This window comes from Copadichromis virginalis, linkage group LG18, assembly GCF_057382275.1.
Source record: "Copadichromis virginalis isolate Kocher_CV1m ecotype Utaka linkage group LG18, C_Virginalis_male_GT1.1, whole genome shotgun sequence".
NCBI lineage: Eukaryota > Metazoa > Chordata > Actinopteri > Cichliformes > Cichlidae > Copadichromis > Copadichromis virginalis.
In genome coordinates this window covers 37,203,250-37,231,196 of record NC_140635.1, presented here as the reverse complement: position 1 = coordinate 37,231,196, position 27,947 = coordinate 37,203,250, and the positions used below count along the sequence as shown (strand labels likewise).

The following is a 27,947-nucleotide window of genomic DNA, read 5'->3' as shown; positions in this document are numbered from 1 at the left end:
GCATTGTATGGTTTTAATTCCATTTTTCCATCGTATTCTGCCCATCATCGGGGGGCTGGAGCGAAGCAGAGTACGCGCTAGCCAGCTCACCAGTCTGTTGCAGGACTAACACAGAGAGACAGACCATTCACATAATTTAGACTCACTAGTGAACCTAACCCTACTAACTGCCTTTGTCCCACAGTCCAAAGACATGCAGTACCCAGAGAGAGCCCACGCAGACACTAAAATCACATGCAAACTTTACAGAGAAAGGCCCCGACCAGATGGTGGAGTCGAATTCAGGAGGTAGTTGTTAGCAGTGCGCCGCCATGGGTATAAAAGCAAAATTTAAACAATTAAAACAGCCATGACTAAATTGACTCTAGCTAAGCCTGTCGGGTAAATAACAAGATTAAATGCGAAACAGTTAAACTGAAATAGAACTCCAGTTTTAGACCTACAGTTTTACAGCTGAGCCACAGCGTCTCCACTGCCTACATGAGCTGTGGCCTGAGCTGCCAGTCATTTCACAACATCCTGCTCAGTCTTGACAATCACTCTGTTCAGTCCACAGCACCAACTCTTTAAGAATCCTAATTTAGTGACAGAGTCCAAGATGAGTTCTTTACAGCAGCATCAGTCAAAAAGTTTTGACTGCCATTTCACTGTGAACTTTAATGATGAAAGAAAGACTCTACAAACTGCAGCTTCTCCTTTATATAGTAACAAAAATCTGCATTGTATATTGTCTTTGATAACTTGCTGGCCACATATTCATTGTTAATGCAATCAGGCATGCCCTTAACCTTCAAATCGCCTACAAATAACATGGTAGCTGCTAGCTGGTGCTGACAAACAGGTTGGGAGTGGGAGGGATACTTCCTGTTTCTCATGAAAATGTGAAAAAATGTGAACCCTTGGGAGGAAGAGAAGACCAGACATATGGACACATTTTACGTGCTTTTACCGGGGAAAGTTACGCCACACGGTTTACAAACTTTTACAGTCATAAGATTATCGCAGACTAACCGTAAAGTCGATTCAGCTGACTAAAAATAATCGAGTAAAACTAAAATAATGCCTAAATTATGACAAAAACTAAATGATCTTTAGTCAAAAGCTGAGGCTGAAACTAAATCAGAATGTGCTGTCCACTGGCACCTATTGTCTCAATGATTACTCCACATCTGTTTAGCTGTTATCTGTATCCATTTGGGGCAAGCACAAGGCTCTCTTTAAGGTGTGTGTGTCGTTTTTCCAACTACTACTACTGCTGCAATGAAGTATCAGGGTTTTTAATACAAGGTAAATGAGCAGGCAGATTCACAATAAATTCAAATGCTAAATTTATAAACTGGAAAAGATGCTTCAGTCTTAATCAAATTATTTTCTGCACCCTTTTCCAAATTCTAACAGTTGTGCCACATCGTTTGCTGCACTGCTCCTACAGAGCCAGTTTTACTTACTAAGGAGGGTGAATACAACAGAAAATAGCAATCCATGCATACTAAAGGGTTCTTAAATCTCAGTTTAGTTTTTAAGAAGATTTACTGAGACTACACCATCATGCTGTGGAAAATGAAAATGAAACCCAAATGAAAAGTTAATTTTCTTTCTTTATCCTTGTTTAGTCAGGACTCCAGATTTTCATTTTGACTTGGCAGGGCGCTGTAAACAGCCAGAGGCAGTCAGTGAGAGTGGTGTGACTGATTTAAGGGGGATCTAAGCCTGAGAGAATCCTTAAATTAGAGAAACAACAGGTGCCCGGTGAAAAGTCTCAAGAACATGGGACGTGATTATTTTTAAAGCTTTTTAAAATCTAAGTAAGAACATGGTTTGAAGATAAACTTCATAAATTGTGTTTCTCAGGCCTGAAGTGGTTGTTTTGGTTGTCAGTTACTATATGGACCAACGGATATGGAAGAGTTCCTTACTTTGTTCCTCATTAGTTTACAACTCGTAGACGTTTTTCACGTGGTGAGTCTGAAAGCACAACACTGTCGTGCCTCTTGATTTTGGTAGCAAAAAAAAAAGTGGGGCTGAAAGATAAAAGCTGAAACAAAAAAACAAACACTGGGATTTTCTGATACATTTTATTAATGCTAGTTTTAATGTTGTCCCATTTACAGACTGGTCTGTTACAGGGCTTCTGTGGAACCTTCTGTAGAATTTGTATATTTTGCATCCCGCTCTTAGCATCATTCTATCCGTCTGTCTATGTTTCTCCTTATCTGGGGCCAAGTCACAAATAAGGAGAAAGGCCCAGACCCCATTCTCCCAAACTACCTCCTGAAATGTATTTGGAGGAACAAACTCCTCCTTGTGGGGCAGCAGCTTGTTGGCTGCCTCCTGACGAAGCCAACAAAAGCACTTCTGAGATTATCAGAGTACAGATGAGATTCTGAGGGCACCAGTTTGCCACCTAAATACAATATGCCTCAAAATTCTGGCCCTGAAAACTATGAACAGAATTTATTAATAAGGACAGCCCTGGCATAGAACAACACCCACCAAGAATGAGTCCGACTTCTTGCTGAGCAAAGCAGAGCAAACTCCCATAGAGCCTCAAATATTCCTTATATTCCTGACGGGGCCAGGTACAGCACCGTGGAAAACGAGTGGCTAGCCATCCAGATGTCAGACTCCCTTAGCTATTACCTCCTGGGCCTCCCCTTCACCCTCTGTTCGGACCACGCTCTGCTGCAGTGGCTCCATTGCATGAAGGATGCCAACGCCCGGATCACACCGTGGTATTTGGCTTTACAGCCTTTTAAGTTCCGAGTGGTCCATGGGCTGGGGGTGCAGACGGTTGTGGATGACTTCCTCTCTCCTCCTCTCTGACACCTTTATTACTATATGCAGTATTGTCTGCTTTTTATACTTATTGGGCTACTTGCTTATTATAGGCTTAAATATATATAGGCTGTACAGTACATAAGATTAAAATTTACATTTTTTATGTCACTGAAATGTTTTATTATTTGAGTTAAAGCCAAAGAGAAGGTTGCAGATAATGTTTACATGAAACGTGTGTATACTTACTGCATCTGGTTTATTTAAGCAGGCATCATATGTTGAAATCTTCAGACTAATGTAGATTATGCATTTCTAATTTATTATTTTTTTGTAATTTTACCAATTTTGTTAATTACCACAGTCATACCTTTTAACTTAATTCTTGTAGATGTGATATAATTATAAAAACATTCATGCCATTTTCCCCATTCAACGTCTATAATTACACAAAATATCCATTAACTAATGAAAAAACCCAATTACAGAAACTTATTTTACTGTCATTTTTGTGTCATTTTACACCCAGTGTATCAATTTTATGTATGTACAGCATAAAACTACAAGTTAAGTTTTATCTTTTAAATAAAAATAGCTGTAAAATTATGTTAATCTTGCAACCATAATTTTTAGTCTTTTTTGTATAAAAATAAATACATTTTCCATAAAAATGTGAAAATCATGTTTATTCACAGGTACCATTTTTTTTTCGCAATTTTTTAATTACTTTTTATTTTACTTAGAAAAATTCTGTACATTTATATGAGATATTCTCTTAAATTACAGTTGTTGTTTTTACAGAGTAGATTTGGGGCCCAATAACATCTTTTAAACCAGCAGACGTATCACAGCTCAGTAATTCTCAGTAATGCCGTCCTTCAGGCTGTGAGTCTTCTTATTAACACAGATTTGACAGATTTGTTGTAACAATGCGGTAAACCGGGCCGTGAAATTACGGCTGGATGAAATGGTTTTCTGCTGCTTGGTTAACTCATGTTCATGTGCACGTGAGCGTACACACGCGGGACTGTAATGACCAATCAGCAGATATTGTAAACCCTCAGTTTGCTGAGCTGATGAGTGGGGTTGGTAGAGCCTCCACGCAGAGAGACGCTGCACACGCGGGGAACAGCACTCCGTTTCCGTTACAGTCACTGTCCTTCTGAACGCTCCGCACACAGCGGTAAGTGCCACCGGGTCTTTTTACAACAGGTTGAGACAACACGGAAAGCTGAGGTGTTCGTGTCTATTTGAACACTTTGAGTTTGGTGTTTTTTCCACAGCAGGCTGAGCGTGGACCCTTTACAAGCTGGCAGAAGATGCGTGATTTAATTTGGGCTTTAGCCGCGAGCAGCAGGCACGCGCGCGCTCCGTTTGGCTGTTTGGTAACAGTGACGATAAATTCTGACCGTAAACATCAGCAGCTTTTATTTCGTCTGTTTGAATAAACACCAACAAAACGCGTTTGTTTCATATATTCTCCGCTTTATTCCTGTGGACTCTGTGTCCACGCTAGACCACAGATTTCATATCTAATGTAAAAAACCTTTAAAAAAATAATCTTGAATTGTTAGACTAATAGGATTAAACAGGTGTGGGTCACAGACCAGCGCAGTGGTAAACCCGACAGGTACAGTGAAATAAAAGAAGATGCTTCTGACATTGTTCTTTACGGTTCTGGAAGTTTGTTTAAGAATTGGTTTTCTGCTTCTTCATCTATAAGATGTTATTATCTATGTTAATGTGTGCTGAACTTTATGTTTAGTGACTGTGAACTTAGAAGTATAATATGTATATTATATATTATACCATATATAATCTCTGAAAGACACTACAACGTTAATGATGTAGCGTTAGTCGTTGTTTCGGTCATTGTGGTTTCTCAGGGCAGAAACTCCTACACAGACTGTAGCAGAGTCTCTATCACTACTTCCTCTGATAAAGTTCGGATCTAATTACAGTAGTTGGATTATCCCGCTCACTGAATACAATATTATTCCTTTGCTAATTTGCTGTGGATGTTTGTGTTACTAACCTCTCAGATGCATCCATCAGAGCACGAATGAGTGTGGACGTTATATCAAAAGCACTTGGAAAAAGAAAGTGCTTGTTTAATTGGGTGAATGAGGCAAGTTGTATAGATTAGAAAAGCACTATATAAGATCCAGTCCATCAGCGTTTGGACAGAAGACAATGCTAAATGTGCGTGTTTTCTCAGACTGAACATGTTGCCAGGTTTGGGTCACACAGTGGTATTTAATGATCGAGTAGATCAAAAATCATCTTGATCAGCCCTTTTCGATATAGAGCGCGTTTCTATGCTCCCTTTTCAAGCTGATTCATTGACTCAGCGTCTTCAGTGTATTCAGTGTGAATGTGTTTGTTGTACAAGACCTCGAGAACAGTTGTCTCCAGAGAACTCTGGAACAGCAGCTTCTAACACACTGCAGAGAGCATTCAGAACAGTTTTACTCTGACAGGTTTTCAGCTGCATCTGTCAGGACGAGAGCTGGTAAACTGTTGTTTGAAGACAACATCAGCTTTCTTCTTGGCTTGCTTGACAGCTCCTCCAATTACAGCTCTCTGGGTGTAGTATGCTGCGTTTGCAAATACTGCTGCTCATCAAAGCCAGATTAGAGAGAATAAAAAAGGATGCTGCTCTCTGTCCTTTACGGATGTGAAAATAGGATTTGAATCAGGTACAGCTCCTCAATGAAATTCTGTGTTGTACTGTCATTTTGCACAACCTCCTGAATATAACAGCAGAATACCACAACCGTTTTGTAACAAGAAAAGCTTGTCCTCTTGACCTCTGGTTTGGCATCTTGGGGAGATGTGAGCAAGCTGTTCAGCCTACCTCTGTCATATCATGTGGTAATAATGTTAGCAACAGTTCACCGGGAAGAGCCTTGAATAAACCTTCAACGATAAAAAAAAAACAGGTTTCACTTCAGCTCTTTCTATGTTATAACCTTGCTCTTCTCTGCAGCTGGCACAAGCAAGAGTGGCCCACGGACTGGTTGTACCTCATACTTTCTACATTGCCTTGCAACATAGCTATCTACACCATAAATCCCACGTTGGTACCGGGAGAGACTTGAAATTTATGATTTTCAGGGTTTTTATCGTTAACTCGGTTTCCCTGGGTCTTTTCCCATGTTGTAGTTGTGCGTCTTATTTTGAAAGAAATATTTATGCGTTACCATAGCGACCAGAGGGCATTAAGGGGCAGAGAGGAGGATGTTACTGTCAATGTTGTTGGTGCATTTCAGGAGGACGCTGCTAATAAAATTACACAATTACACAGTGAATTTATTATTATATTTACAAAATACCACAGTTTTTGTCTCATTCGTATCATTTTATTTTGTTGTGTTTATCCGCCACACCTTAAAGGCTGGTCCGTGAAAATATTGTCTGACATTACACCGATCTGTGGCACAAAAAAGGATGGAGACCGCTGATTTATCTGATAACCGTAACTATAGCCCTAACTATATGCTTTAGCAAAAAGGAACGTTTGAAGCCTGATCTTGAAAGTAGAGATAGTGTCTGTCTCCTGAATCCAAACTGGAAGCTGGTTCCACAGAAGAGGAGCCTGCAAAGAATTTATAGACTCATCCTGGAGAAGCAAACAGTCATAATTCTGATTGCAAAAGCTTCCAGACAGGACAGAGAAGATCCTGTAATGTACTGCAGGTGTTACTGCAGGTCTTTTGTTGTACTAGTAATATATGCTGCCAGTTATCATCTGTAGAAAGAATTAAGAAAAAATTGTTATTGGGGGGTAACAAAAAAATTCCCGTTGGTGCTTGTCTAATTAAAAACCAAAGTGTTTATTTGAAGTCTGCTTTTAGGAGGATGTTGGCTGCTTGTTTCTGCAGTATGTGAGTAATAGTGGGCAGGAAGGCTCCACTAGCTTCTCCTCTTGTAATCTGAATGCAATTTCTTTATTATTTGTCTCCTTTTATAGCACTCACTTTCTGCACTGGCATTTGTGTATTTAAGCCCTGTGACATGATGTTTCTCCAGCACTAACCTGTCTGTTTCAAAGCTCCTCTGGATGAAAGAGGAAGCACATTCCAGTGTAACTGTTACTTTGATCATCACACACAGTTAAGCTGCTATTCACTAACAGTTACTTTAATCACTTAGATGCAGGCTTCTTCATCATCTCTTGATTTGGAATATCCAGATTGAGATGAGATTATGTGTGGTAAGCTGTGAATTTGTAACTTTTCTCTTTTAGTCAAGAAGCAATGAAGATATTAGAAGAAGAATAAAGTCATAGATGGTTGTTGGTTAGTTTGACTTCGATGTTTGCACATGCGCCGTACCCCTCGGTGACTGGTACACACTCCTACATACACTAGAATAGTTAGACAATGGGCAAATCCATTTGAGCGGTAAAACCTGAGAGCTCCAGGTTTCTTCACTGTGTAATAATGGCTGATGTCCAGTCAGAATCAATGAGTCTGTGTGTGTTCTCCACCAGGCTCAATTCAGGCTTATTCATATAGTAGCAACCTAATAGGACAAATGGAGGCTGCATTAGGCAGAGGACGTCAGAGAGAGGGCAACAGTGACCAGGACATTTAAAAGTTAATGACTTAATGCTGAATTTGTTCAGTTCAGCGGTGTCGTCTCAAAGCATTTTCAGTGTGCAGGAAAGGAAAACATTTTTACCTGACACGACTCTGTTCAACTGTATCAACACTGAGTTATTACAATAGCTGATAACTAGTCTTGCTTGTCAGGGCTGCACTCTAGTGCTGAACACAAGAACTGATGTGGTTACATTATCATCCAAATTAAGCTCTGCAAGGCCAACGCACAACACCAGTGATTCATGGATTAGTCCGATGACGATCGGTCTGATGGGGCCTGATAAATGATAAAAGCACGTTTCCTTTCAGTGGACTATTTGCTGTGTAAGCGTTCCTTCTAGATCCTTCAACGTGATCGTCATGGTCCTGAGTCTGAGGACTCGGTGTTTTGTGTTTCTTTATATTCTTCTATATTCTTGTTTATTCTGCCTGTGTTCCCTCTGTCTGTCCATGGTGTCACTGTGTCTGCTCGTGAGTCTGCCTGCCAAGTTCAGTGTCCGTTCTGGTTCTCTGTGTCTGTTAGTTTCCTGTTTTATTCTGAAAGTTCATGTCTCATGTCAATGTGTTCAGTTTTACCTTTCTCCTGTCTTGTTAGCCTAATTTCTCCCAGCTGTGTCTCCCTCCTGTTGCCCATTCCCTGATTACTCCCCTGTGTATTTAAGCCCTGTGTTTTCCTGTGCTCCCTGTTGCGTCGTACCCGCAACTTGCTGTGTGTTCATGATTTCCAGTCCTCCTGCACCTCAGTTTAGAGTTTTGTTTGCTTTTGTGAGTTTTATTTTGTGTTGAAGTTTTGTTCCAGCAATAAAGCTGCATTTTCAGTTGAAACCTCGTTTCCTAAGAGTCCTGCATTTTGGGTCCACCACTCCTGCCTGCCTGCCTCACAGCCAACCATGACAATGAGTGCGCATGGCTTTATCAAATCAGTTTTTAAGTGTACAAAATACTACAGCCCTATCAAAAGTGAAGTAAAATATACTATTTATATTAAAACATATGAGTGTGCATATTCAGTATGTTTTTCAGCATCAGGCCAACAGTTGCAGATTGCTTACATAGATCCACATCAGTGTGTTTGCTGTGCATACGAGCAGGTCTGTGTCTGCTGCAGTCTTTTCATGCTCCGGGGAAAGAATGGACTTATTATGTAACCAAAAACTTGGTCGTTTGAACAGGAGTTTGTCTTTTTGGACCATTCACTTTGTTTTCAAATATTTAGATCAGGTATCAAAACGACTCAGATTTGGGGGAAAAACATGGGATTAAAATATTTCACTAAGAATTCCTACCACCTCGTGACATCCTCAGGTGAAGTCAGCAGCACTCCACACACACTATACACAGTGTGGGTAGAGCACCACCTTCCCCTATTAAGTTGCTTGACACTTTACCAGAATCCCTTCGAGGCGGTTTGAAAGGGGTTTTCCATGGCCTCTCCAAACTCCTCCCACACCCGAGTTTCTAATTCAGTCGCTGGCCAAGACACATTCTGCTTGGCCTGCCCGTACCTATTGGCTGCTTCCAAAATCCCACGGGCTAAGCCCAAGAGGACTCCTCCTTCAGCCTGATGGCTCCTTGTAACCACGGTACCTGCCGTGGTGGTGACCCCACCACCAACAAACCACCTTTCTTTACCTGGAGAGGGCACTTTACCCTTAACTGACCAAGAACCTCGGCGGCTTCGCACTCTGCTGCTGATCACCCCAGTGCAAGCTCGACGTTATTGTAGTTTTGGTAGCTTCATCAGACATGATGAGTTGATTTTGGCTGTACAAATAATGAACAGAGTTGGTGAAATAGGAAAACCTTGGTGAAGTCCCACACCTACCAACAATGATTTTGACGGTTGTACAAGGAGCAGTGAGCTAAATATCCCACACTCCCAAAGCAAACCGAATGCTGTAAAATTCAGTTAAATGGGCTGATTTTTGATTGATTCATTTCAATTTCAAATAGTTAAAGTGCTGTGCAAAGGTCTTGAGCCACCTCTCAGGTCAAATGTAAGGATAGGTTATAAGGCTTTTTGTCAATTTAAACCAATAATTAGACCTGAGCATCCTGTTTACAGACAGAAGTTATTTTCAGATGAAGCACTAATTTCACACTTAGTGTTGTCACTGCACAGATCACCTGCTGGAAGTGAAAGCTTGGAAAGAAAAACACAATATGTGACTAAGAACTGTGTTTTTGCCATAACTAAGGCTTATGGGTGTACAGGCATTGAGCAGAGTACCGTGTGACCTCAGCATTTTCCCTGCGTAGTGAATGAGAGTGCAGTGCATGCTGGAATAACAGGAACTCTGCTTTCACGCCTATGTTTGAAAATGTTAGCTGCAGACAGCGTTTGTTTCTGTTGTTTCTGCTCGTGTAACAAAATCCTGCACTCCCACATCGGGCCGTAAAGTGCCAAGAAGTTGATGAACTGCCCTCAGGATGAATGTTATTAAATGCAGAATTGACATTTGTTTGTATTTACTTATTTACAGATCCTTTCCACTGTCAGTCAAAACTGGAAGGACTATGACAGATAGACCCATCTGCCAGTTTGGAGTGAGCCAGCTGGGAAGATAGAACATTTGTGACTTCTACATCTCCATCACAAAGATGAGGAATATTATCCTGGGCATTGTTTGTCTCTGTATTTGCCTGACCCTTGATGATGCACTGGCTTTAAATGGACGGAGGACACACATAGCAGATGGAGAGGGAATAGAAGCAGCCATCAGAGGAGAGAAGTTGCTGAAACGAGTGAGGCGAGGCTGGATGTGGAACCAGTTTTTCCTGCAGGAGGAGTATACAGGCTCTGACTACCAGTATATTGGCAAGGTAAGATCTGTGCTTCCGTTAAGGTACACTCAGGATGACATATTCCCAAATTAAATGAAATTCTCTTAATTAGCAGAAAGCATAATGATTTACCACAGCTGATCACAGTGCAGTATCAGGGATACTGTACCAACTGTGTTGTTTCTTATTGTTGTTCTGGGTTCTCAATAATGACACTGTTACTTGAAGAGAAGGTATTTTATCGAACTGTAGTTCACATGTGTCACCTCGCCTCTGTCGGTGCGTCTTCCTTTTTTAAAACAATAACATTAAATAACATAGCTACTTTCACAAACCTAAACAGTCTCTTGTTTTTCTTACTTGTTAAACCAGGATTTGTCAATTTAATGTTAACAGCACAACTAGTTTTCAACAATCATGGTCAGTTCAACACTAGTAACCAAACATAGTGAAACTTACATAGATACTATGACATCATCTTCCAAACAGCATGCCAACACATTACATCTGGTTGATCATAGGTGGCTTCACTTGTCTTACAGATCTTCTCAGTGTTTGTTCTTGTGTATGTGTAGGTGTTTCAGGTGATAGTGTCTCATGTGTGTGTTGGGGTTGTTCAGCAGCCTCCAACCTCTGCTCCACTACTACTGGTCCCTTAAGAAGATCTCGGCGATTTCTTCTCAGCATAGCTCCATCTTCTGTCTGAATGATGTATGATCGTGGTTGATCTTCCTTTAGAACTGTCGCTTTCTGTGCCATGTGTTGGATTTGTCTTTGAGTCTCACTTGATCCCCAGCATACAGTTCAGGTAAGTTCTTAGTTCCTCTGTCATAATAGAACTTCTGCTTTGCTTTCTGTTGCTCCTTGAACTTCTTCACGCTGTTTCCCTCCTTTGTTTTAAGCAGATTATCCTGAATGGGCAGGTTTGATCTCAGGCGTCGTCCCATAAGAAGCTGTGCTGGTGACATACCACACTCAAGTGGCGTTGTGTTGTATACTAGCAGGCTTTTGTCTGTGAACACTTCACTTGACACACCATGTCGTGCAAATACGGCTTTCATCGAAGTGATTACAGCCTCTGCTGTTGTTGTTTGCAGTCTACATACTTGTGGATACAAAGAGTAGTAGTCTGTGACCACAATATAGTCCTTTCCTCCAGACACAAAGAGGTCAGCCCCCACTTTCTGATATGGTCGGTCTGGCACTGGGTGCGGCTTTAGTGGCTCGGCAGGATTGCTTGCTTGATATGTCAGACATGTTGAACAGTTCGACACTTCATTTGTCACATCCTGATTAATCCGTGGCCAGTACATCACCTCACGTGCTCTCCTTTTACATTTTTCCATGCCTAGATGCCCTGCGTGTATCTTTTTGAGCATCTCTCCTCGCAGGCTCTTTGGGATGACAATTTTACTTCCCTTGAACATCACATCATCCACTACAGACAGTTCTGCTCTGCAGTTCCAATACTCTTGAATAACAGGTGAGCAGTGTTGCTTACAGCTGGGACATCCATCTATGATGGTTTTGCGCAGTGCTTGTAATGATCCATCTTTGCTTGTCTCCGTTCTGATGAGCTCCATCTTCCCTTCTGCAACAGGAAGTGCACTTGTGACCATGCTCACATATGCTCTTACATCATCATCCATCTTGGTGTTCGCTGGCTCATTCGGATCAACAGCTCGGGATAATGTGTCAGCTGTGTACATCAGCTTGCCAGGTGTGTACATCACGTTAAGCGTGTAACGTTGCAGCCGGATCATCATTTTTTGGATTCTCAGCGGACAGTCATTTAGTGGTTTTTGGAACAATGCTATCAGTGGCTTGTGGTCAGTTTCAACACTGATGGCCTGCCCGGACACAAACTGGTGAAATCTCTCACAGGCGTATGTTATGCTGAGCAATCTGTGCATATCTTGTCTTTGCGTCTGTCATGGATCGCGATGCATATGCAACAGGCTGCCACTCATCATACTTCTGCAGAAGAACAGCTCCAAGCCCACTCTGTGATGCATCTGATGAGATCTTAATAGGTCTCATTGGATCATAAAACTTCAGAACTGGTTCTTTTGTAAGCCGCTTTTTCAAGTCACGCCATGCTTTCTCATGTTCATGATTCCACTCCCATTCGATTCTCCTTTCAGTTAGCTGTCTCAGTTTATGAGAGATTGGGTACGAATTTTCCCATGTAGTTTATCATGCCATTAAATCTCTGCACATCTTTCTTGCATTGCGGCCTCTGCATGTTTTCAATTGCAGACACCTTTTGAGGATCTGATCTGATGCCTTCACTGCTCAGGATATCTCCAACGAATGTCAGTTCCTTCGCCCCAAGCTGACATTTCTCTTTGTTCAGCTTCAGATTGGCTTTTCTGGTTGCTTCAAGAATATTTCTCAGTCTCATGTCATGTTCAGCTTTTGTGCTTCCCCACACAATGATGTCATCCATCGACGCGTCGACTCCTTCTAGGTGCTTATAGATCATGTGTATTGTCTTGTGATACACCTCAGGTGCTGAAGCAATGCCGAATGGCAGTCGCCGTAATCTGTTGCTGCCAAACGGGCTGTTGAACGTGCACAGTTTTGAACTTGCTTTGTCCAGCTTCAGTTGCCAAAATCCTGATGAAGTGTCTAGTTATTTGTCTGGTTATTTTTGTTACAGTTATTGCATCTCTTCCCATATGCTGGACATTTTTTAGGAGGATGTTGCAGTCCGCAGTGACCACAAGTCTTTTCTTTTCTGTCCCTGTTTGCTGGCTTTAATTGCATTTTTATTTCAGCAGCAGCACTCTCCTTATTGACTCTGTGTGTGTTCTTATTGACAGCATCCACTCTGCAGCTGTCACTAAGCAGTTCTTTAGCTTGTGCCCTCACTGTTTCAGCTGCTCTGCACAGTGTTAATGCTTTTTCCAGGTCAAGATTTTCCTCTCTCAGTAGCCTCTCTCTCAGACCGTTGTCTGGAGTCCCGCACACAAGTCTGTGTTTTATCAAAGAGTCTGTCAGTCCTCCAAATTCGCATGTTTTACTCCTGTTCTGCAGCTCTGTGACATACTGATCTATTGTCTCCCCTGTCTTCTGTACACATGTGAAGAATCTGTGCCTCTCAAATGTCACATTTCGAGCAGATCCCTCAGTTCTGCTATATTTTAGTCCGCTACCTTTCTTCAAGTCCATCTTCTGACACCATGTCTTGTTTCTTTATGTTGTTGTGGGTTCTCAATAATGACACCGTTACTTGAAGAGAAGGTATTTTATCGAACTGTGGTTCACATATAAACAAACTTCACATCACAGTCCGCTCAGAGGTAACTCACTCTAGCTCTCTAGCTCCCCCTATAGTCTGGGTGTATTAACAACATAAAACCTGATACTAAGCAAATATGGATTTGCTGTTATCATTACGCCAACAGCTTTCATTTAAAATGTACTCACAGACTGACGATTGTTGGGCTCAGTTTCCAACTACATGGAATCTGTGCAAGGAAGTTTTAGTTTTAGTGAAGGGAGATTGGTGAAACTGAAGGCCTGTCTGGCGTTTGGTTGTGCTGTCCCTGGCGTTGCCTGTCGCGCCCCTTTTCCCTGGCATCTTCGTAGGCCATCCTATGAGTGTCTGGTGCCGCTCGCTGGCTCTGGGCTGTTCCCGCCCGGCCGCTCCCTGCCTCCCTGTCCACGGCGGCGCGGAGTGAGTATGCAAAACCTGCGTTACGTTGCGCGAGCTTCAAAGTCTAGTGACTATTCAACTCCGGCCAAATTTGGCCTGGTAAACGCCAGATCGGTATCGAATAAGACTTTTATCCAATATTTTTTGTCACACTACTTGGACTTTCTCTGCTTAACTGAGACGCGGATAACTGTTGCTGATTCCAGCGCCTTTGCAGAACTTTTGCCTTCGGACTGCTGCTATTTTAATGTCCCACGCAGATCTGGTCGAGGTGGAGGAGTAGCTACTATCTTCAGAGATCGCTACAAGTGCAAGCAGGTTTCATTGGAATTTTATTTTTCCAGTTGTGAACTGTTACTGTTTGAAATAGCCTGTTCTCCCCCTGTACGGTGCACAATAATATACAGGGCCCCAAAATACAGTAAAGACTTTATAAAGGAATTTGCTGCATTTCTAACTGAAGTCACGATAAAATACGACTCCTTTCTTATTGTCGGGGATTTCAATATTCATGTGTGCTGTCCAGATAAGCCCATGGTTAAAGACTTTTTGAATCTTACTGATTCTTTTAATTTACCGTATTTCCCGGACTACAAAGCGCACCTGAATATTAGCCGCACAAGCTAAAATCAGGGGAAAATCCTGTTTTGTACATACATTAGCAGCACCTGACTAAAAGCCGCAGGTGTTTCAATGTTGACTCATCATATGTAAGAGAATATGCACAAAGGGAATTGTCAGGAAAGAGATGGCTGTTTGGAGACATCACTTTTATTAATATTTTGAAAAACAAGTTATGGGTACATATTTGCACATTTAGTACATAACAGTAACCTGCAGCACACCAGAACAATAGATCCGGACTACCTTTTAGGCTCAGGTGCAGTGACACGGCTTTAACAAGAAGAAAAGTCAGTCATTCACCATCTTTCTCTTCTTCCTGCGCACTAAAACCACCAAAGTCCTCTTCTCCAATGTCGGATACAAACAGGCTCAGGGTGGCTTCGTCATCCACTCTCAGCTTCTCTCCTTCGTTGTCACTTTCAAAACCAAAGAAATCCTCGTTGTCAGTGTCAGAGTCGAACACCCTCTGAAGGGCCGTGGCGGTGTCCTCCTCTCCATCATGCAGCAGTCCAGCCCTTAGAAATCCGTTGGTGATCGTGGATGTTTTCACACTTTTCCACGCTGTCAGAATCCACCGGTGGAGTTGAGCATAACTTGCTTTTCGCAAGTTTATCGCCACTCATCATCCACACCTCCCGCTGAACGCGTACCGCTACTTTGAAGTTTGTTTTTCGCGCTACTTGTACGGCACTACGTTGCCTGGCGGACGGACATGTGACTAACATACCACTCTTGAACCCCGATCCTTCCGCCAGGCAACGTAGTGCCGTACAACAGCGGAACAAACAAAACAAATCGTCTTACGATATGACAAAAATCATGGACAATCCATAGAAAAGCCGCACCTGACTAAAAGCCGCAGGGTTCAAAGCTTGTGCAAAAAGTAGCGGCTTATAGCCCGACAATTATGGTACATATGTAGTCCATGGTTAAAGACTTTTTGAATCTTACTGATTCTTTTAATTTAGTTCGATGTGTGTCTGCACCCACGCAACAGTGTGGCCACACTCTCGATCTGGTTTTAGCCCACTCATTGCCTGTTTTTAATCTGAAAGTCTCCGATCCTGTTTTCTCTGATCATATGCCGCTTCTGTTTGACATTTCTTTATCTAGAAATGAATTCAGGGGGCTTGTCCCTGCAAAGACATCTCGTTTGTTAAATTCTTCCACGGCAGCACGGTTCTCCACCTACTATAATCAGTTCTCCATTCCTGAGACACTCCAATACGTAGAGGAACTCAGTTTTTGGTTTCATACCACTTGTCAGACTGTCTTGGATATTGTCGCCCCTGTAAAAATTAAGCATCCTAAGACAAAGCTTGAACCCTGGTTGAACGATGAAACCCGTGCTGCGAGGCGTGAATGTCGTAGGGCTGAGCGGAGATGGAAAGAACATAACTTACAGGTCTCTTTACAAAGTTTAAGAGAGTGCTGGGCCTTATATCAGCTTACAATAAAAGAAGCAAAGCGGAAACACTTTGCAAACATTATTATGGTGAATTATCAGAAACCACACATATTGTTTAAGTCAATTGAGACTATTTTAAGCCCTCCCTCTGCTCTTAGTTTTGAGCCTTCACTTGAAATGTGTGAAAGGTTTCTGCACTTCTTTATAAACAAGGTAGCCTCGGCTAGGGCGCAGATTATTTTGCCCACATCTGACCCCTCTGATCTTCCAGTTTGCTCAGCTGTCTTTCAACAGTTTGAGTCGGTTACTCTTGCTCAGCTACAGGAGGTGGTGGATCATTTAAAGCCTGTAGGCTCACCTTATGATCCTATCCCTCCCCTTTTTCTGAAAGAAGTTTTTTCTACCATAGGTCCAACTATTTTAACCATTTTAAATAGCAGCCTTACTTCAGGTGTGGTTCCAAAGAATTTCAAAGATGCAATTGTGCAACCACTTCTTAAGAAACCTGGGCTAGATACAAACGCTGTTGAGAACTTTAGATCAATATCTAAGCTGCCCTTTTTATCTAAAGTCTTGGAAAAAATTGTATATGACCAATTGATCTCATACTTGAATGCACAAAATGTTCAGGAGATTTTTCAATCTGGTTTTAAAGCAGGCAGCACGGTGGCACGGTGGTTAGCACTGTTGCCGCACAGCAAGAAGGTCCTGAGTTCAATTCCAACATCAGGCCGGGGTCTTTCTGTGTGGAGTTTGCATGTTCTCCCCGTGTTTGCGTGGGTTCTCTCCGGGTACTCCGGCTTCCTCCCACCGTCCAAAGACATGCAGCTTGTGGGGATAGGTTAATTGGAAAATCCAAATTGCCATTAGGAGTGAATGTGAGTGCGAATGGTTGTCTGTCCCTGTGTGTTGGCCCTGCGACAGACTGGCGACCTGTCCAGGGTGGACCCCGCCTCTCGCCCTGGACAGCTGGGATAGGCTCCAGCGCCCCCGCGACCCTGAAAAGGATAAGTGGAAGCGAATTGATGGATGGATGGGTTTTAAAGCAATGCATAGCACTTTTAAGAATTTTTAATGATATATTTTTATCATGTGATTCTGGTGAAAGTGTCATTCTTATTTTACTCGATTTAACTGCTGCATTTGACACTGTAGACCATGAAATTTTAATCTCACGTTTGGAGCAGTGTGTCGGTATAACAGGTGTGGCTCTGAAATGGTTCAGGTCTTACTTAACAAACCGAACCTTTTCAGTTCGCTTAGGAAACTGTGAGTCCTCCCGAGCTCCGTTGTCTCATGGAGTACCACAGGGTTCCATTCTGGGCCCGATCCTGTTTTCACTTTATTTACTTCCATTGGGCTCAATTTTTAGAAAACACAGACTCTCTTTTCACTGTTATGCAGATGACTGCCAGATTTATGTTCCTCTTAAAAAGAAAGATGGGTAGTCTGTAAATCGTTTACAAACATGTCTGGAGGACGTCAAGTCGTGGTTGGCGCTAAACTTTCTTTGTTTTAATGATTCTAAAACTGAAGTAATGGTGTTCAGACCTGCCTCCACTGCTGTTCCGTGTGTTGATTTGCAATCCCTGAAATCATTCTGTAAACCAGAGATTGTTAATCTGGGTTTTAAAATGGATCCTGAGCTTAAGCTTGAAAGCCAGATCGGGTTGGTTGTAAGGTCTAGTTTCTTTCATCTGAGGCAACTGGCCAAAATTAAGCACTTTCTTACGAGACAGCAATTTGAAATAGTAATCCACGCTTTTGTAACCGTTCGGCTGGATTACTGTAATTCTCTTTATTTTGGGGTGAGTCGATCTTCTGTTTTTCGACTGCAGTTAGTCCAGAATGCTGCTGCACGCCTTTTAACTGGCACTCGTAGATACAAGCATATCACCCCAGTTTTATATTCACTTCATTGGCTGCCCGTGCAGTTTAGGATCCATTTTAAGCTGCTTTTATTTGTTTTTAAATGTTTGTCCAATGCTGCCCCTCTGTACCTCTCTGAGCTTCTTCATCCATACATACCTTCCCGGTCCCTCAGGTCGGCAGACCAGCTCCTCCTGAGCGTGCCCAGGACTAATCGTGAGCTCAGAGGGGATCGGGCGTTTGCTGTGGCAGCACCAAAATTGTGGAATGAGTTGCCTTTACATGTTAGACAGGTCAGATGTCCTCTCTCCATCAGAGAGGACAGATGGTTCGAAAGAGGAGTGAAAGAAGCCATCTATGTCCACTGTGAGCGACCATCTTTGAACAGAGGCGGGGGTTTACGACACCAACTCTCTGCCATCTATAATCCAGTTTTGAGATCCCTTCCCAGACGCCTTAATGCCCACTCACATCCTGGGCCATCTGACCTCAGGAATTCGCATGATAAGGTGGGGCCAGGTTTCACAATGAGCACACCCGAAACTCTGGCTGATTGGGACTAGGGCTGCCACGATTAGTCGACTAGTCATGATTACGTCGACTATCAAAAACGTCGACGACTAATTTAATAGTCGACGCGTCGTTTGAAGCTTTGTAAGATCACAAAAGACGCAGGAATAAGTAGTAAGATTTAAGAGTGTAATAATGGACTGAAACAGAAGATGGCAGCACTGCATGTTCAAGGATGCCAGCTGCCGTTAAACACCAAAGAAGAAGAAACTGTGTCCCAGAATTCATAGCGCGGCCCATCGCGGCCCTGCTTAGTTTCCAACAATGGCGGCAGCTAGTTAGTTTTAATATTACTCTTATTATTCTTTCTGGGTCACAAAATAAACGTTTAACATATTTTCAGGCTTGAATGTAGCTGTGTAAACCTCAAATATCTGCTCAGTTTATCAAGACACCACATATTTTCAAAAGCGCTCCGACGTTTTCGGAGGCATCTGTTACCCACTAGCTCAATAGCTAGCGGGGGGCAAGGCTCACTAGAGCCGTGAGAACACCGGACTCCCAGCAGATCATTTTCAAACCCACCGCCGTCTTTCACTACTCAGGTTAAACATGATATATAAGTCACTTAGATAACTTAAAAATGTTGTTTGGCTTTTTTCAGTGTTTTATTTGTTCCTGAGTAAATCTGTTTGGATGAGATTAAAGTTATAGTTTTTACACAGCTGAATAAACGTCAAGCAGACAGCTGATTATCAGAAGTGTGAGAATCTACTCCGGTGTCCTGTTATATTTTAGATAGAAGGAGTTTATTAAACTCCACCGAAACAATCTGCAAATTTCATTAAAATTTAATAAACTATCATCTTGTCTTTATTTTTAGTTAGCACCTTAAACACTTAAAGCTGTAAGCTAATGATAGTTATATAAGAGCAGATGCTGCTGGTGCAATAAGCTGTATGGTTTATGTTCAATGGATGATGATCTGATTAGTCGACAGATCGCAAAAGTAATCGCTGACTAGTCGACTATCAAAATAATCGTTTGTAGCAGCCCTAATTGGGACCCACGCCCAGTTTCACACCTTGGCTCAGGTGATTAGAGGATCATCAGGGGGTCCTTTTGTCCCTCTGAGGGGGGAAACTCCCACTAGGTTTATATCCGGGACTCTCCACCATTTGACCTTAGAACTGAAGAAGCTTCTCGGATGAGAGGTGAAATGTCTTCAAGCAACTTAAAGAAGTCCAGACACTTTTCTTTGCAAGCTCCTTTGAACACATAAGCTAAGACTCTAAAAAAAATAGCATTTGTTCAGCTTTTAGTTTCGCCATTTGTTGATTCACTTGAAGAGCAAGTAACGTAACGTAATATGGGTCAAGTGATCAGTTTGATATCAATCTTTCGTGATGCACCGTCATATTTACATTATTTGTACGGTACGAATGATTTGCTTTGGTACCTGGTCAAACTTAAGCTCTCCTTAGTATGGCTGGCTCCGTTTCTCCAACAGCGCACTCACAGGCAGCAGCTGCCCCGCCCCCTCGCTCAGTCGCTTAGTGCCTGAGCTCGGATCATACCAATATCAGGGGGGATTCACGCACAGTCGTAAATTCCCACAGTGTGCACTATGTGCTTCGAATATTGTGTGTAGTTTTTGTTTTATACAGTTGTCAGACAGGCATCTAACTATGAAAAAATTACACTCCTAAAGACCCCGGGCTTCTGACAAAACAACCCGGGCTTAAGCCCAGTAAGCCACCCCCACGCTCCGCCCCTGGTTTCCAGACAGAGAGCTCTGTTACTTTGTTTCTAATTTGTTCCTGAGTTTTCTTGGATTGCAGCGGAATGTCTGAGCATGTGATTTGTTGACCATTGTATCTCTTTGTTGACAATACATACCACACTTGTAAGAGTCATAGTTATAAGCAGGGCTGCACATAAGTGGTCCGCAGGTGCGCATTCGCTGTCAAAATAAAAGACGCGCACCAGATAAGAAGTTGCAACGCGCGTTTGCGTCCATATAAAAGGCAGTGTTTTTGTCTGCTAGAGTGGGATTTTCACAGCATATTCTGCACCACATCTCTGTGCATTCATCATTTGTTTGAAGCCAGCTCACCTCCTGTAACCACTTTTCAGAGAATACACGCTTCTTTTGCAGTTCGGACTCCTGCTGACATTTCTTTGGAGGTGGAGGTTTTGAGTCTGGTCCCCAGGCCTAATGTTCGACACCATCTCTTCATTTAAAAGCAGCCTCAGTGACACTGTGCTTGGAAAATGGACCACAGCACTTTCACAGTTCACTTAGCGTGTACATAGACAGTAGGATTATATGGGGATTTGCCATCTAACTGGCTGCTCTGTTTAACAAATACAACTTGTAGGCCTTTCAGTGAGGGTAACTCACAGTGCATGATGACAGTTGGAGCTTTGCTGTTTGATCAGTAGCTCGTAGCCTGCAGGTATTGTGGTGCTCTGTATGAAGCCTGCTGCTGTCTGACAGCACAAAACCAAAATAAGTTTGGAAATAAACGAGCAAGGACCAAGGCAGCGTCAGTAGACTTTTACGCCCCGCTGTGGTGCCGCCTTCCCTGCAGGTGGCCTGCTGGGTGCTTTGGATATGGTTCAAATACAGATGAACAGGGAGGAGGGTAAAACAGCCAAAATATGGTTATGCAGAAATTCATGTTTTGTATCTCTGATGTCAAAGAGTGCTGACATTTACCTATTTATTTATTTATTTACTTATGTATGTATTTAAATATTTATTTTAATATGAAGTTACACAGTAGTGGATTTACCTACAGATGTACTCTGATGATGCTTTCATCATCCTGGTCCATGTAAAACAGCAAACAGCACTTGGCTGCCTACATCCTATTCTAATCCAGTTCCATGTCCGGAAGCCAAATCCCAATATTCCCCCACTATTCGAACACCTGGCGCTTTGTACTTGTGAGTGCTCCATTCATCCAGAGACATCCATGAACCCAAACATAGAATTAAGAGAGACATTCAATAGAGAAAGCCAGGCACTGTTAGAAATAACAGTAAGCAGAAAATGTTTTGTGACATCTAATGAATATGGTAGCATCGTTACAGCGACGATGATTGTGAAGTAACATGAAAGACTGCAGCATCTTTCATGTCTGTGGGACACCACAGAGTCCATAACACATACTCTGCTCTGGAAATGTGCTGTGCTGAAATGTCTGCAGGCTTTATCGGCTTGTGAAAGTATGGCGGTGTTGCAGCCCTGCAGACTGACAGATGGACTCAGACTGAACACTGCTGGACAGAAAAGGTAGCAAGGATCAAAAGGAGAGAGGGAACGACTGGAGGACATACAGCGAGGAAAGAACAGAAGGAACTGAGGAGATGTATATTGTGTGGTGTGAAGAGTGAACAATTAAGGGCAGGAGGACAGGTAGAACAAAAGAACCAAGGCAAAGAAACAAGAGAAAAAAGGTGAGGAGCAGCACAAAGGACACAGGCAGAGAGTGAAGGGGTGATGCACTGTAACCTGATTCAAGGAAGAAAAGTTAGAGCAGGAAAAGTTGCAGGTTAAGGTATCAAATGGGTTTCATTTGACTCAAACTCAAACAGCACATGTCCAGTTCCATCCAGGTTCATTCTTTTGTCGCTAAAACTGCAGTTTAATTCGCTGGTTTCAATTTTTTAAATCATTTTAAGTGAAATAAATCTGACCAATATTTTATATACGTGTGTGTGTGTGTGTGTGTGTGTGTGTGTGTGTGTGTGTGTATTAAAAAAAACATCCAGCATGCCCCTGCGGGCGGTTTATCCTTCAAGCTCGGGTCCTCTACCAGAGGCCTGGGAGCTTGAGGGTCCTGCGCAGTATCTTAGCTGTTCCCAGGACTGCGCTCTTCTGGACAGAGATCTCCGATGTTATTCCCGGGATCTGCTGGAGCCACTCGCCTAGCTTGGGAGTCACCGCACCTAGTGCTCCGATTACCACGGGGACCACCGTTACCTTCACCCTCCACATCCTCTCGAGCTCTTCTCTGAGCCCTTGGTATTTCTCCAGCTTCTCGTGTTCCTTCTTCCTGATATTGCTGTCATTTGGAACCGCTACATCGATCACTACGGCCGTCTTCTTCTGTTTGTCTACCACCACTATGTCCGGTTGGTTAGCCACCACCATTTTGTCCGTCTGTATCTGGAAGTCCCACAGGATCTTAGCTCGGTCATTCTCCACCACCCTTGGGGGCATCTCCCATTTTGACCTCGGGACTTCCAGGTTATACTCGGCACAGATGTTCCTGTACACTATGCCGGCCACTTGGTTATGGCGTTCCATGTATGCCTTGCCTGCTAGCATCTTGCACCCTGCTGTTATGTGCTGGATTGTCTCTGGGGCATCTTTACACAGCCTGCACCTGGGGTCTTGCCTGGTGTGATAGACCCCAGCCTCTATGGATCTTGTGCTCAGAGCTTGTTCTTGTGCTGCCATGATTAGTGCCTCTGTGCTGTCTTTCAGTCCAGCTTTGTCCAGCCACTGGTAGGATTTCTGGATATCAGCCACCTCCTCTATCTGCCGGTGGTACATACCGTGCAGGGGCCTGTCCTTCCATGATGGTTCCTCGTCTCCCTCCTCTTTCTTGGGTTTCTGCTGCCTGAGGTATTCACTGAGCACTCGGTCAGTTGGGGCCATCTTCCCAATGTATTCTTGGATGTTCCTTGTCTCATCCTGGACTGTGGTGCTGACACTCACCAGTCCCCGGCCCCCTTCCTTCCGCTTAGCGTACAGCCTCAGGGTGCTGGATTTGGGGTGAAACCCTCCATGCATGGTAAGGAGCTTTCTTGTCTTTATGTCAGTGGCTTCTATCTCCTCCTTTGGCCAGCCTATTACCCCAGCAGGGTACCTGATCACGGGCAGGGCGTACGTGTTGATGGCCCGGATCTTGTTCTTACCATTCAGCTGACTCCTCAGGACTTGCCTGACCCTCTGCAGGTACTTGGTGGTTGCAGCTTTTCTAGCGGCCTCTTCATGGTTCCCATTCGCCTGCGGGATCCCCAGGTACTTGTAACTGTCCTCTATGTCTGCAATGTTGCCTTCTGGTAGTTCAATCCCCTCAGTTCTGACTACCTTCCCTCTCTTTGTTACCATCCGACTACACTTCTCCAGTCCGAACGACATTCCAATGTCATTGCTGTATAGCCTGGTAGTGTGGATCAGTGAATCGATGTCTCGTTCACTCTTGGCATACAGCTTGATGTCATCCATGTACAGGAGGTGGCTGACAACTGCTCCGTTCCGTAGTCGGTATCCGTAGCCAGTCTTGTTAATGATCTCACTGAGGGGGTTCAGGCCTATGCAGAACAGCAGTGGGGACAGAGCATCTCCTTGGTAGATCCCGCACTTGATGGTGACTTGTGCTATGGGCTTGGAGTTGGCCTCTAGTGTTGTACGCCACATCCCCATTGAGTTCCTGATGAAGGCTCTTAGGGTCCCATTGATCTTGTACAATTCTAGGCATTCCAGTATCCAGCTGTGGGGCATTGAGTCATTGAATGATGAGAAGCATTGAGAAGCTGGAGAAATACCAAGGGCTCAGAGAAGAGCTCGAGAGGATGTGGAGGGTGAAGGTAACGGTGGTCCCCGTGGTAATCGGAGCACTAGGTGCGGTGACTCCCAAGCTAGGCAAGTGGCTCCAGCAGATCCCGGGAATAACATCGGAGATCTCTGTCCAGAAGAGCGCAGTCCTGGGAACAGCTAAGATACTGCGCAGGACCCTCAAGCTCCCAGGCCTCTGGTAGAGGACCCGAGCTTGAAGGATAAACCGCCCGCAGGGGCGTGCTGGGTGTTATATATATATATATATATATATATATATATACACACACACACACACACACACACACACACACACACACACACACACACACACACACACACACACACACACACACATATACATTAAGGACAACCTGGAGAAAGTTTATGCGTACTGGAAGTGCGTCGTTTGGTCAGATGAGATGAAACTAGAGCTTATTGGTCCTACAGATGTTTGGAGAAGGAACCCTAAGAACACACACTGAAAGGCGGTGATGGGAGTGCTGTGGGGATGCTTCAGTGTGTCTTGAACTGGGAATCTTGTCACAGTGGAAGGATTCATGAAGAAAGAATGATATGTGAAAACAAAGTAAATCACTTTGTCTTCCAACATGACAACAACACAAAACATACATTGCTCCTGGTTAAGAACTACCTCCAGAACACCAAGGTGAGCGTCACTGACAAAGCCCTGAAAGTCTGTGGGGTGAACTGTAGACCGAGGTGAATGTCAGAAGACTTGGAGAACCTTAAAGAAAATTCAGCGGTGGGTGAATGCTTTAAGAAGTAACTTATTACCACATACAGAATCATAATCCATCATTTAGCAGGTGGTTAAACCTCACATAAATATCACCACATATGATCACAGCTGCCTCTCTCTAACACACACTCCCACAGTCATATACTCTTAATCAAAGGCTTCACCCAAACACATGGCCTGAGGCAGTAAAGCAGGAATGGGGGGATGAAAGGTGGACAGCGAGCCACTTCAGCTCAAGAGCTACAAATAAAGATGAGAGGCAAGTGAGAGAGAGGAAAAACAGGAGAGATGGGTTATTGCTGTGGGTAAGAGTGCAAAGGTACTCCTTCAGGCACAACACACTCTTATTTTCAGCTGACTGTCTGCCTTCAGAAGATTCTTGTTTTGCTTCCCGGTGTGGAGTTCACGCTCGGTCTTTCTGCTTTTGCTCTGTTTGCCTTTTGTAAACCTGTCACTGTTACCACCAGACCTGTCTATCTTCTTGTTCCTTCATCTGCAGAAATGTTTTTAGAGACAGGATTATGAAAGAGAGTATGTTGAAAAGCTTATATTACGAAAAAAGCAAGCAATAAAAGATTGTAAAAAGCTTTTTCTCAAGGAATCTCCCACCATCTTTGCTTTTGGAGAACTGTCTCATTTAAGTTGAGGGTTTCTTCAGATACCATGTCTCTCTCTTACAATCTCTCCAGTCTCAGTGCTGGTCACATGGTGTGGGCTATTTTCTCACTCTCTGATAGGGTGAGAAACTCTAAACTGCTCACAGGTGATGCTGGCTCTGCAAACAGCTTGACATCCCACCTCAACCCCTGCTTACTTTACCTGCTTAAGGTAAGAAGCTTTCTACCTGTGGGCATAGGTAGAACACTGAAGACAGGATCCTTTGTTCAGCTGTTACTAAATGTATTAAATGATCTTAATAAAGAAAAAAATCACTCAAAATAAAATGTGCTTTCATTATTTTCATTATTTTGTAGATTGGGAATGCAACCTCACCTCAGTGTCCTGAAGTGGAAAGAGTTGACTGTATGAGCAGCTAGTGTCTGTCTGGTATGTTAAATAACTCAACCATCAGTTGACGACTTCTTCACTTGGGTATGTCCACCTGCAGCTCCAGTCAGACCAGGACCATGGCGATGGCTCAGTGAAGTACGTTCTTTCTGGCGAGGGGGCTGGCACCATCTTTGTCATTGATGAGAATAACGGCGATCTGCACGCCACGCGCCGCCTTGATCGAGAGGAGAAGGCCTTTTATGTCCTCAAAGCCACAGTGGTCAACAAGTGGACGGGTCAAAAACTGGAGCCAGAGACCGAGTTCATCATCAAACTCCACGACATCAATGACAACGAACCAAAGTTCAGCAAAGAGGTGTACACTGCCAGTGTTCCTGAGAGGTCTGATATTGGTAAGGACCTCTCTCACTGCACTTTTCTGCTTTTTGTTTTCTCAGTAACAGTCGTGGTAATGCAACTCTTTCAGGTACATCGGTCACCCAGGTGACAGCTACAGATGCTGATGACACAATGTATGGGAACAGTGCCAAACTGGTCTACAGCATCAGTCAAGGACACCCATACTTCTCTGTGGAGCCAAACACTGGTATGTTTGACAGACATCGAGTACTTGATGATACCAGTCGTGACAAAAGCATAACTTTTTGTAAAACGTGTCTTTAGAGAACAAATTATTACATCATATAGTCAGATTCTCAAAACCTTTTGCTGCTTCGTCATGAATCAGAATGATGACTGTATTTCAAGAATTGACTCAAACTGGAAAAGCCGTTGCTGCCTTTACCTTTTTATAGAGCTGACCAATCCACTGCAATTGTTGTCTGGTCCATTCACTGGACCTGCTGCTGCCATAGCCTGCAGCCTCGCTCCTTAGGCTTGAAACCCATTAACATTGGTTAACATTGGCTGCACACCCAGCAATCAGCCTAGTTTCACGATACATTCCTCACCTATGAGACTGGAAACTTAAAGAAGTCCAGTTGCTCCCTGGACTAACATGACCTGGATGACTGAGGCCCTACACAGACATGGAAGGATCATTATCGGCTTCCTGTAGCTCCCCTCGTCTCCAGATTGGTGTGGACTACTCGTACAAAATTAGAACTAAAAGTGCGTAAATGGGTCATTTAAATGGAAAGTAGGAGGAAGTTTGAATTGAAGCAGGACGACTTTTCATAAAATGTCCGTGTGTTCCTTTAAGATAGTCTTTAATGCTAAACTAAATAGGCTAATTGTAGCACATGAAACTGATCTCATGCCTGTGACACGTGAGGGACACATCCCATAATGTCACACTGCTGACGGTGTGTAACCAAAGCCGTGGACTAATTTCACAGGATTTCACTCTTACATGCACATTTTAATGAGGTTCTTGCACGACACTGTAAAGTTTGGTCTGATACAAAGATATAAAATATACACCTATTGTGCAATGTTACTGAGAGGAAAGGCAGATCGGATCGACCTGCTAATTCTTAAAAGGCTCAGAAAGAAATATTTGCAGTGACAGGCACACTATTATGTGAGCATGCAGCTAAAGAACTTCTTAATTAGAGACATTTGTGGTGTATTTCATAATGGGATCAGTAACTTTCACCTGTCTGTAAGTAAGAACTGATAAATGTGAGAAAGCTGATACATTTGCGGGGTTTTTACTTTTCAAAGGTAAAGTGCAGTGAGGTGACTGTTGTGATTCAGAGAGATATAAATAGACTATGTGAGTCCTGTCACACTTGCCCCGACTGTCAGATGTGGACTGGCCATTAAAACATTTGGGGATTTGTCTTCTGGGCCTTCTTCACGAGCTCTGACATTATACAAGCTTTACACAGACATGCCACATGTCGTCTTAGCTGTGGACACGAGCTGTGTTAAAAGAGCTGCCATCACAATTAAGATGAGTGAGTGGGTGGGTGCGGGTCATGTCCAAATACTGATACTTTATATCCTCATAAATTCAACATAATGGTTCAAAATCAGTCTTAAGTGACAGAATGTGGAGAATGAAAATGTGCTAAATGTGAAAAAGTCACTAATGAGCAACATGTCTACAGAAGAGTCATCAAAATCATTTTAGTAGAATTATTGGAGCATCAAAACCCACACAACAGGTGCACAGATCAATATTTATGGACAGACTTAGATTTTAGGAACAATGACATATTACATTACTTGTTTAGACCACAATAACAAATCATTTCTGTAAAGTGTTCAGATATAAATGAGTGAAATAACATTTAAACCTGATCTAAGCTGATCAATTTTCTTCTCTGGTTTCCTCATCATTATTTTCCATATCATAATATAAACATGTGCTAACACTCAATAACAGGAATAAAAAGTGCTCAGGTGATTCTTTT

At 43.1% G+C, this 27,947-nt stretch overlaps 1 protein-coding gene across 2 annotated transcripts in view; it reads left to right on the top strand.

The window, feature by feature from the left end:
* The first annotated feature begins 3,880 nt into the window (after positions 1-3,880).
* The window catches only part of cdh6 (cadherin 6), a 61,765-nt gene continuing 37,698 nt past the window's right edge, over positions 3,881-27,947 (top strand). For both annotated transcript variants that reach the window (XM_085438016.1, XM_085438017.1), the window contains exons 1-4: positions 3,881-3,958; positions 9,866-10,205; positions 25,685-25,979; positions 26,054-26,173. In XM_085438016.1, coding sequence (XP_085294142.1) covers positions 9,984-10,205; positions 25,685-25,979; positions 26,054-26,173 — 637 coding nt within the window. In that variant the 5' untranslated portion in view covers positions 3,881-3,958; positions 9,866-9,983. The remainder of the gene's footprint in view (positions 3,959-9,865; positions 10,206-25,684; positions 25,980-26,053; positions 26,174-27,947) is intronic.